The sequence below is a fragment of the Pongo pygmaeus genome, chromosome 13 (assembly GCF_028885625.2).
Source record: "Pongo pygmaeus isolate AG05252 chromosome 13, NHGRI_mPonPyg2-v2.0_pri, whole genome shotgun sequence".
NCBI lineage: Eukaryota > Metazoa > Chordata > Mammalia > Primates > Hominidae > Pongo > Pongo pygmaeus.
The window spans coordinates 109824138-109836282 of NC_072386.2; the positions used below are offsets into that span (position 1 = coordinate 109824138).

Genomic DNA, 12145 nt, shown 5'->3' on the forward strand with positions numbered 1-12145 from the left:
TCTGTGCTTTAATCTCACACGAGTTTCTTATTTCTTTGAATACCCCTTCATAAAGATCCTCTGTCTGCCTCTCTATCCATGCCTCTGTCCTCCTATTCATCCTTCAGGTCTTATCCTATATATCTTTTTGGCAGAAAACTTTCCTGACTCCCTGGTACATTAAGTCCCTATGCTATCTCGTGCCATATAAACCTTATACTTTTTCTCCATTAAAATTTATTATACCACTCTTGTTTGTTTGAAGCTCATCTTCTCTAACAGAATGTATATTTCCTTGGGGCAGAAACAATGTCTGTCTTGTTCACGACTTTATTTTTTTGTCTATCTCATTACCAACATGAGTTCTTTAAAAAATACATTTGTTGACTTGAACTGATTTATGATTATATGCCCGGGGTCTAGTATTGGCTTTGGCATGTAGTTAGTCTCAATAAAGGTTTTATAATTCATCATTTTCATAAAATCCTAGAATCAGTGTTGAGAAGAACTTAAAACCACCTGCTTCAATCACCCAACCTAACTGATGCTTAAATAATCTCTATAACATTTGTACCAAATATAATTCTCTGATAACAGGGAGTCACTGCATCCTTCAGCAGATCATTCCAGGTTTGGTCATAAATGTGTACCAGAAAGATCCATTTTACATTGAGTTAAAAGCTGAGATCCTTGTAACTTCCCCCTTCCTACTAGATTGGGATTGGTCCATTTTATTAATATTAATGGGATTGATTATCTTTTCTGCAAGACAGCCTTTTAGATATCTGCAGCAAGTCATTTTTGCTTCAATTTAACCTTCTTTTACTATTTATCATAGTAAAACACTTTCTCAAGAAAAACTGCAGTTTCTCAACATCCCTCCTGGAGTGTGATGCTCAAACACGGATCCAATCGTCCAGGTGTACTCTAACCCATCTAGGGTAGGACAGTAGGCCTGCCACTGCCCTTTCCATTCATAGCATCCTTCTAATAATGTTATCATGGCAGATCTAGATTTTGGAGAACATAAGTCTTATACAATAGCTGTTTTATTTAAAAAATAAATTCAAAATTAGATGTGAAACCAAGTGTGTATTTAGAATGAGAAAATGTGGTCACTTGGAAGGTGCAGAATCCTGGAACCTTAAGCTTCACTGGCTTCAGGTAAATCAACCTCTAAATGTCCCTAAGATCTCAGTAATTTCCTTGGTAGGAATATGTCATTAATTCCTTCTATTTTTGTTCCAATTATAACTCACAATCTTTCCACCCTCAGTATGCACAGCAGGGTGATCAAACACAGACTGGAGCTTCACTGCCTGGATTCAAATCCTGGCTCGCACTTCACACAGTCTCTACAGGTATCACATGAACTAACACATTGAAAACCCTGGCACACACAAGGAATATCTGTCTTTCTTATCTACTTTCTTAACAGGCATTAGTAAATCGTTCTGTCTACTCTTCTTTCTGTCTACTCTTTTTTCTGCTACTCTTTTCTGTCTACTCTTTTTTCTGCTAAAGAGGGTAGGGTTACGCTCCATGTATTTAAGTTTCTAGTGTGTTGTGTTTTGTTATTTAATAGTAAACCACTTTCTTGGCCTGAATTTCCCTGAGGGATTTTCATTCACTGCCCTCAAGTGACACTACCAAGCCCTCCATGCATGTTAGAAAACAGAAGATGTTTTCTAACCACCTTCTGTAACAGAAGCATGAATCAAAGAGTTGCCAAAAGGAACCAGAAAATAAAAGTCACATTAATCTCCTCTTAGCTTTACCTGGCAATCTCAACCCAACTTCCTCCCACTGACATTCAGAATCACCTTTATCATATACCTTTCTAGAAAGTCACATTTTTAGTCTGCTCAAAGTTAAAGCACATCATTTTTTTTCTAACTCTAAAGTTAATACATGATCATTGTAGAGAATTTAGAAAAGAAACTAGATGCCTAAAATACATCATCAGTAACCTAGAGATCCAGAGGTAAGCTCTTCTAATACCTGGGCATATTTCCTTGCTACATTATTATTATTATTATTATTATTTTGAGGCAGAGTCTTGCTCTGTTGCCCAGGCTGGAGTGCAGTGGTGCGCGATCTTGATCTTGGCTCACTGCAAGCTCCACCTCCCAGGTTCACGCCATTCTCCCGCCTCAGCCTCCCGAGTAGCTGGGACTACAGGCGCCTGCCACCACGCTCGGCTAACTTTCTGTATTTTTAGTAGAGATGGGGTTTCACCGTGTTAGCCAGGATGGTCTCGATCTCCTGACCTCGTGATCCGCCCGCCTCAGCCTCCCAAAGTGCTGGGATTACAGGCGTGAGCCACCGCGCCCGGCCATTATTATTATTATTACTGAGACAGAATCTTGCTCTGTCCCCTAGGCTGGAGTGCAGTGGCGCGACCTCGGTTCACTGCAATTTCTGCCTCCTGGGTTCAAACGATTCTCCTACCTCATCCTCCCGAATAGCTCGGACTATAGGCACACACCACGGCGCCCAGCTAATTTTTGTATTTTTAGTAGAGACTGGGCTTCACCATATTGGCCAGGCTGGTCTTAAACTGCTGACCTTGTGATCCACCCACCTAGGCCTCCCAAAGTGCTGGGATTACAGGTGTGAGCCACTGCACCTGGCCTATTTTTATTTATCTCTTTAAATTATTAAGATCATGCCATCCATTCCATCAGAAACCTTTTATTTATTAACATTATATCAAATAATTTTTACATATTATTGGAAATTCTTTATAAACATCAGTACCAGTTTAATATTATGTTGTATTAATGCAATATAATTCACTTAGTCTTCACATGTGAAAAATTAAAATCCTCACTTTTTTTGATATAATACATTATACTTTTTAAAAACAGTGCTATGTGTACTTAAAGCCTTGTCCAACTTTTCACTGCAATCTCCTCTCCTTTTTATGATGTGAATTAATAAGGATGAAATTACTATTTTAAAGGATATATTTTCTTTAAAAGAATGTATATGGAGCCCCAAACGTAAACTTGACATATACAGACACCAAAGAAATATAGAGATTTATAAATACAAATTAATTAAAGCTCACATTTCCTTACTATCTGAAAATTAATTAATAATCATGAATTTAATGTCCTGCATATGTTAAAATTCTAAACATATATGTATACATGGTATCATAACTGTCTAATTTCCATATTTGCAGTTTTCATTAGATTTTCTATGCTTCCTCTTCTTTATTCTCCCTTCACTCCATCCCTCCTGATCCCCTCTCCCACATATCACATCCATGATGTTTCCCCCAACTGACCCCACTTTTTCCACTGCCTTCCTACCTCGAAGGTGCAGTTTGCTCTCCGTGCTTTGCAGAAGGACGGAACTCACAGAGTCCAGATTGTCATAGCTGTTACAGCCCAGAGGCCCAGTGCGTGTCTCTGTGACCTGCAGTAGATATCAAATAAGATAGGTGTGAGACAGCAGTCCTTGTCTAGGACATACCCCAAAGAGTCATGCCCCAGCAGAGCAAAGCCAGCAGAAAAGGCCTCCTGGTTTGAGTCAATGGTCACTTTCTGAGCTCCGTGCTTGTGTCTGGGACCAAGCACAGCTGTCACTGAGTAGACAGGTAAGGAGGGTGGTCAAGCACACAGAGTGCATGCCTGTTCCTACCACTGGTTCTCACTTCACACGGTGGCTGCAAGTAGACATGAACTTATAAGTTGACACACTATATTTCAAAAGCATTGGCTTTGGAATCAGAAAAAATAGTGTTAAATCCTGCCTAGGCCATGTATTTACCCTGGGACCTTAGATAACTTCTCTAAGTATCTGCAAATCAAAGCTAGTAAATCTCTTCCAGAGAGGTTGTGAGACCAGGTACGATGGGTCTAAACGCCTGGCACATGGCATGTGTTCCATATTGGGTACCTTATTACAAAATGGCTCTATAAGTTATAATGAGTACATATACGCTATTATTAGGCAAGAACAAGAAAACGATGCCCATTTTCCTAAAGAAGTTTTAGCAAGAAGCACTGTGCTGCCACAGGAGAAAATGACCCAATCCTGTGGATGTGCATTTCCAAAACATTGTCTTAGAAAGACTTGAGGTAGTGGGTAAGAGAGGAACAGCTATTCAAAAAGATAACCTTGAACTAAGAATGGCTTAGTATGAAAAGAAGCCTCTTCATTTATTTAGCCTTTGCTTCCCATTATTTAGGGTTGTTTTGAAATTTGCATTCAGCTATAAAAACACAGCATCCATTGTAGGGAACAATGACTTGGGAGGCAGCTACATGCACCTTCTCTGCCCTTTTCCAGCTGTGAAACCTTGGATCAGTAACTTTCTCTTTCTAAGCCTCAACTTCCCCATCTATAAAATGTTAGTAATGCTATTAGTCACCAAAATAGGGTCAAGAGATTATATTTTTGAAGGGTTTAGCACTTCGGGTGCAGTCATATTTAGTAAATGGGGAATAATTAGGTTTTGTATTTTTCGTTTTGTTTTACAAATAATTTATTTTTATATACAAAATAACATATTTATTATTGAGAGAGAGTTAAACTTACCAATTTATTTTCCTAAAGATACCTCTGCTGGGGAGAACGGTGAATGGGCAAAACTTCTGCACCCGGGTTAGTGGCTGGTCTTAAACAGACCCAGGCCAGCTGCAGTGGCTCATGACTGTAATCCCAGCACTTTGGGAGGCCGAAGTGGGTGGATTACAAGGTCAAGAGATCGAGACCATCCTGGCCAACATGGTGAAACCCCATCTCTACTAAAAATACAAAAATTAGCTGGGCGTGGTGGCGTACACCTGTAGTCCCAGCTATTTGGGAGGCTGAGACAGAAGAATCGCTTGAAACCGGGAATTGGAGGTTGCAGTGAGCCGAGATCGCGCCATTGCACTCCAGCCTAGGTAACAGAGCGAGTCTCCATCTCAAAAAGACAACAACGACAACAAAAACAGACCCAATAGTGAGACAAGTTTTAGACAGCTCGGTCTTGAGGTAGTGGCAAGAAATGCATGAAAAATCCAAGGGCCAAATTAAGTGCAGAAGATAGTGCCTACCATAAGAAATGGTTTCTTGAGTGGCCTCTGCAATTTCTCTGAGAAATTCCTCCTATGGAGGCAGACTGCACTTCTAGGATACACAAAAGAGGATTATCTTCTAACAGAGCTTCAATATCTCAATTCCGCATCCCATCCAGCGGAGAGAGAACCATTTGGTGATAATGAAAACCAGGCCTCTGCGGCACTCTGACTCCGATGGCTTCATAAAGATCCGTCTCTCTGCGCTGAGTTCCCTAACAACATAATCTCCCAAATATAGGCGATTCTTTTCGGATAAACCGGCCCTTTGTTTGTCAGTCTGATTTATTTCTGTCCTTACTACCTCCCTCCTCAGTAACTCTCTCCCTCCCACACTTTTCTCTCTCCTTAGTCAATTTCTGACTCATCGGCCAGCCTTGGCAGGGTAAGACCCCTTGGCCTTATCCTCACCCTTTTTCCCTACAGATATCTTGGAAAGTCTTAATATAAGGCTAGGTCTGCATTTTCTTTAGAAGAAATTAGAGTAAAGACTGAGATGTAAAATGCAGGCATAATCTGGTTAAAGAATATTTGAGATGGAAACATCTGCACTGAAACCCTCAGAAGAGCAAACATTTTATGTCGAGGATGTCCTCCCACATTCTCTTTATAGAGGCTGTCTGAATTTGTTGTGTTTAAAATGGAATCTTGTTAAAGTTCCTGTGCTCTAAGCACTGAATTGAAAGTCCAGGGCTGCTTTTCTCAATGTGACCATTTAATTTTTAATTAGCTAAAATGGAATAAACTTAAACAATGAACTCCTTGGTAGCCATATTTTAGGTGTTCAATAACCCCAGGTGACTAGTGGCTACTATCTCGGCTAGCACAGATACAGGGCCTTTCCACCATCTTAGAAGGTACTACTGGACGGTGCTGGTGTAGACGAGCCTAGATCAGCAAACCACAGAGTGCCTGTTTCGGTAAATATAGTCATATTGGAATACAGCCATGCCCATTTGTTTTTATATCATCTATGGCTGCTTTTATGCTACAACAGCAGAGTTGAGTAATAGCAACACAGGCCATACAGCCCACCATGCCTAAAATAATTATTGTTTGGTTTTGTACAGAAAACTTTTGCTGACCGCTGGTCTTGAGAGCAGAGTTCTAGTCCCTGTTAAGATATTCTCTAACTGCGTAACCCTCAGAAAAAGGCTTTAAACCTTTAGCCTCAGTTTTCCCATCTGTAAAATGGTGAGTGGGGAGGAAAGAATAAAAAACATAGATGTTTAAAATATTGCTGAGCTAGGCATCAGTAATCTAATCGCTGCTATCTCTGAGACCTCGGGAAAATCATTTACCTCTTCGTAGTCTCTGTTTCTTCTCTAGAAAGGGGATCTGATAATCTCCATACAGAAGACTGAATGAGAGAACTGTTGATAGTTATGCCATGACTATAGCCAGAATACTCTAGCAAATCAGTACATATGGCCACTGGAATGACAGTGCACACTGATATTAATTACAGGGTATGTGACAATATCAGTCAAAGCAGCTGGCAGAGGGCATCACGAGCTACATGGTTATGAACCCAGAAATTACATCTGTCCATCCACTCTCAGAATGCCTGCATTGCAGTGCTGTTGTATTGAGAACCTGTCACCCAAATCCACCCCGAAGCTGTACCTTGATTGCTCCAGTTGATATCTGGATCTCATGAAGCCTCCTCATGGTGCCATCACGGTCAACAAAGTAGGATGATGCAAGCTGGTGCAGAGCTTCAACACTTTGAGTGGCATTCCCTGACTTCCTGTCGAGGCGACTTTTGTCCATATACATGGTCAAAGCCTCCTCCCCTGGATGGGAAAGAAAAGTAGATAAGAAGGTTTGTCGCTCTTTCATGTGAGAGGACAGGTATGGGACCTGGATGCTGAAAACAGCCTTAAATCTCCAACCAATGTGGCCCACATTTCCTTCTGCCTCTAAAAATCAAAGGCACAATGAAAATAAACTGTCTAGAGGTGGCTGTAAACACCAGGCTTCATTAGGACAAGGATCATTAAAAAAACCCCCAACAACAAAGTCCAGCCCCTAATAATTGACTTCATGCTTCTCACCAGCATCATCTTATAACAAAACCCTCTTCCCCTCTTTCAAGAAAGTTCAGTCTCTTCTATACAATGGCACATGTGGCATAGACATTCTCTTCTCATTCTTTTCTCCTCCTCCTTTGTCTCCTCATTATCACGCAGTTCCTCCTTTTCCTCTACTCTCCCGTCTCTCCTTCCTTCATTTCTTTCTCCTTTCCTTTTTCTCTTTCCCCTCCCCCTGATCTTTTCTTAATAGATAAATGAATGGTGGATAGCTAGAAAGATAGATATTTGGATGGAAGCAAATGGATGAATGACAGACATGTTTAAATAAATGTAGATGCAAATATAAAAATTTATACATCTTCTTCTATGAAGTTTTTCTTAGACACACACACATAGATCAGTAACACTGCTAAACTATGATGACTTTTAATTTCGATAAAGAACTGTTTCTCCAGAACTCCAGAAAGGAAGCTCCAGGGAGCTGCCTCTGCTATCAACTTTGTGAACAAGGGCATGTTTATTTTTTCTTTTTTTTTTTTCATTCTAAGATGCTTTATTTGGTAAACAGTTGAAAACCTGAAGCTACGTTATCAGAAACTGGTGCAAACTTTTTTTTTAAGTTCTGGGGTACATGTGCAGGATGTGCAGTTTTGTTACATAGGTAAACAAACATGTGCCATGGTGGTTTGCTGCACCTATAAACCCATCACCTAAGTGTTAAACCCAGCATGCATTAGCTATTTTTCCTAACGCTCCCCCACCCTAACCCTCTGACAGGACCCAGTGTGTGTTGTTGCCCTCCCTGTGTCCATGTGTTCTCATCGTTCAGCTCTAAGTGAGAACATGTGGTGTTTTGTTCTCTGTTCCTGCCTTAGATTGGTGAGGATAATGGCTTCCAGCTCCATACATGTCCCTGCAAAGGATATGATCTCATTCTTTTTTCGGGCTGCATAGTATTCCATGGTATATATGTACCACATTTTCTTTATCCAGTCTATCATTGATGGGCATTTGAGTTGATTCTATGTCTTTGCTATTGTGAATAGTGCTGCAATGAACATATGTGTGCATGCATCTTTGTAATAGAATGACTTATATTCCTTTTGATACATGCTCAGTAATGGGACTGTTGGGACAAATGGTATTTCTCATTCTAGATCTCTGAGGAATCACCACACTCTCTTCTACAATGGTTGAACTAACTTACATTCCCACCAACCGTGTAAAAATGTTTGTTCAATTGATTTGTCCTTTTTTTCTCAAGTGATTTCTCCTTTTTGTCTTTTTCAGTGTAGCTGCAAGAAAATTTAAAAGGAGCTTATGTGACTCACACCTGGGGTGACATCATATATCTATTGGCTAGTGCTGGTCTAGGGATACAGAGTCATAGGAGATCATTTTAATATACCAGGTGAATAGCCAAGGTAGGGGAGTGTACAGAATGCAACGCAGACCAGAGAAAGGGTGGGCACCTGCATCCTGTAGATAATGTGGACCACAAGGCCTGGATGATCTGGGCACCCCAGCTATAACTTTTGCTGCTCTCTGTGTTTGCTCTACCCTGTACAAATGTGCCCCATTTCCCCTCGTTGTTAGGACTTCTATTTTTCTGTTTTTCTCCCGGCTAACTTATAGTCATCCTTCAGGTATCACCGAAGACATCACTTCTGGGATGCCTTCCCTTAGTCCTTCACTCCTTACCTGAACTAGATGAATAACTCTCAGGTTTTACAGGCCAAGGCTTGAGTTGAGTTCATGGTAAAGCACTTGCGTTTGCAGTTTCCCCAGAAGCTTTACTGTTATGTAGTAATACATGATTGTCTATCCTTTGGCCCCCACAGCAACCTGAATAGATTTGGCTTAAAACTGATGCTATATCCAATTAGACTTTGAGTTCCGGGGGCCATAGGAAGTGGAGCAGGGGAAGAAGGACTCCACCCAATTCATCTTTCTAATGTTCCAATGCTTATCCTAGGGTCTGATGAAGAATAGATGTTCAGTTATCAGTTGATGGATAAGTAGATAGATAGATAGATGAGTGGATGGGTGTATAGATGAACAGACAGCTGAGTGGAAAGGCAAAAGTTAAACAAGTGAATATGCTAAGAGTTTGAGCCACGAGGCAGAGGAAATAAATGTTCCATGTGTCAGCTCAGGCTCTCTTAGGGGCCTGTGAAGAAGGTGAAACAAGCCTGGTTCCCTCTGGACTGAGAACTGGCAGAAGCAAACCTTTAGATCAAGAGGGGTTAATGGGCTTCTTGCTGCATTATTAAGGCTTAATTTCTTGTTTATTAAGAGAATGTTCTGTTTAGAATTGCTTTCCCCCTTGGGCATTCCTGCAAATTGCCTTTTCACCCTACATAGGCCTTTTCTGAGTTTTTCTGTTCTCCAGGAGACTTCGCCTCACTCTGCAGCACCTTGTCTCAGAGGTGAAGAAAAGGGGACTCTCAAAGGGAATGAGGAAGAGTGGAAGCTGATCCTATTACTTTTTGAGTCAATAGGAGATTTTGCTCCCAGATAGGAGATGAGGTGTCTGGACTTTAGCCCTCTGGGACATAACTCTTCCTTTCCTTCTGAGCCCCTGGGATTTTATTCTCAGCCTTCCTCTTAGTAAAGGGGACTTCTCCCAAAATGCAGGGAGGGAAATAATGAATATACAAATAAACAAAAAAGATGAGCCCTCATGTATAAAAAGACATCCATGCAATACACATGCTCATATACATGTGCAAGTTCACACACACACACACACACATGTTGCAATCATATATATGTGAGTGATGTGTACACGTGTGTGCAATGTGCATGAATACATGCTCATGTATAAATTAACTTATATCTAAGCAGGAATAGGCTTTGTGAACATCTGTCTATACAGGTAGGCATTTGTGCACATCTGTTTACACAGATGTACTTCCATGCACACATAGTCATACATCCAAGCTTAATCACACATGTCACACAGGCACCCAGTCTCCAAGGTGGTTCCTTCAGCCCCAAGATATGGTCATCAGGGGGACTAAGGAAAATTTCTATGCTTGTTTTCTTGTGTGTTTTTCCCTTCACCCCCCTTCATAAGAGTATTCACATGATGTATTTTATTAGTTTAACAGATTTCACCAAAAACCTGGAGATCCCATGGAAATCTCTTATTTGTTGGCCCTCCCATCACCTCTGCTTCTCCATTCCCATAGCCTTCCCTTCCTCTTTCCTCTTCCTAAAGAGCGAAACAAACACATTTATTTGTCTCATAGGTGACAGGTTAAGAAGCATCTTTTAGTATTTGATTATCCCCTTGTGAACTTACCTGACACGTCAAAGAGTTTATCAAAGCATTTTTTCTCAATGAACACAGTGGTCTTAGAAAAAAATTATAGTGAATAAAATTATTTGCACCTCCTTGTTTATAGATAAAGAAATTTATATTCAGACAGAAAAGTGAATTTCTCAGTGTCTCCTACTCATCTAGTGAGTAGCAGAATTGGGTCTTAATCTGGATTCCCAAGTTTCTTAGCCCCATTAAGTAATAACAATAATAGTAAGAACAAGAATAGTAACATAGCAACAATTTGTTAAGTGTCAGACAGTGTGCTAAGCACTTTCAATAGATAATTTTATTTAATTTTTTCAATATGCATGAAGGACTATTATTGTAACTATTTACGAAAGAGGAAACTGAGGCTTAGAGGATCGAGTTACTTGCCAAGGTGACTGTGATGGTTAATACTGAGTGTCAACTTCATTGGATTGAAGGATGCAAAGTATTGTTCCTGGGTGTGTCTGTGAGGGTGTTGCCAAAGGAGATTAACATTTGAGTCAGTGGACTGGGAAAGGCAGACCCACCCATAATCCGTGTGGGTACAATCTAATCAGCTGCCACCGTGGCTAGAACGAAAGCAGGCAGAATGTGAAAAGACTAGACTGGCTTAGCCTCCCAGGCTACATCTTTTTCCCCTGCTGGATGTTTCCTCTCCTTGAACATCGGACTCCAGGTTCTTCAGCTTTGGGACTCGGACTTGCTTCCTTGCTCCTCAGCTTGCAGATGACCTATTATGGGACCTTGTGATTGTGTGAGTCAATATTCCTGAATAAATTCCCTTTATATATACATCTATCCTATTAGTTCTGTCGCTCTAGAGAACCCTGACTAATACAGTGACACTAAGCTGGTGAACAGCCAGAGGCAGGACTAGAAGCCAGGTGATCAAACTCTAGAGCCTGCTCTTTCATTCCCTACAACTTCCCACCTCCTTTCTCTCATACTGCAGAGGAGGCTCTTAAAAAACATGTTTTCCATAAGTGAATGAATGAAGTGATGATGTAGGAAGAGCTTTGCATCATTTATGGCACATAGTGTTCAATCAACAGTAAACCTCTTTGCCTTCCCTCTCTCTACTCCTCCACACTGAGGGCTGAGGGAACATTTAGGGCCTGCTGTCCAACACCAGATCTCAATCCAAAGCTTTGCATATTTTAAAATGTTGTGTTGTAAAAATAGGAGACGAACAAGGCTCTGTGAATAATTCACCACCTTGCCTCAGAGAAATTAAAAATATATTTCATTGAGGAAGAAAGGTCTTGGTTACTTGGGGTTTCCAGGAACTCAGACATGAAAGAGCACAGCTTTTAATGGAAGAATTGAATTGGTCTCAATGCCTTTTTTCCCCCCAAGTGAAATGGAGGGGGGGATGTCCAAAGAAAAGAGCTTAGGTTAATGCTACACTTAATGTAGAAATGAATTCATTTTTACTTTACAACAGAATAGAATTTACACTAATGATTTAATATTCAAAGTCCTACTTAATATCTAACTGGCAACAGACAGCTAACACATGCTGGTTGGTTGGTTGGTGGAGTGGGTATTGGGTTGGTGGGGAAGTGAGTTGGTTAAAGAGATGACTGACAGCCAGGCGCGGTGGCTCACACCTGTAATCCCAGCACTCTGGGAGGCCGAGACGGGTGGATCACAAGGTCAGGAGATCGAGACCATCCTGTCTAACACGGTGAAACCCCGTCTCTACTAAAAAAAAAATACAAAAAATTAGCCGGGCAAGG

The 12145-nt window shown here is 40.8% G+C and overlaps 1 protein-coding gene across 2 annotated transcripts in view; it reads right to left on the minus strand.

Annotated features, from left to right (window-relative positions):
* Positions 1-12145, minus strand: part of BRINP1 (BMP/retinoic acid inducible neural specific 1) — a 196990-nt gene that overhangs the window by 62684 nt on the left and 122161 nt on the right. For both annotated transcript variants that reach the window (XM_054502297.2, XM_063649867.1), the window contains exons 4-5: positions 6681-6850; positions 3300-3405 (exon numbers count right to left, since the gene is read on the minus strand). In XM_054502297.2, coding sequence (XP_054358272.1) covers positions 3300-3405; positions 6681-6850 — 276 coding nt within the window. The remainder of the gene's footprint in view (positions 1-3299; positions 3406-6680; positions 6851-12145) is intronic.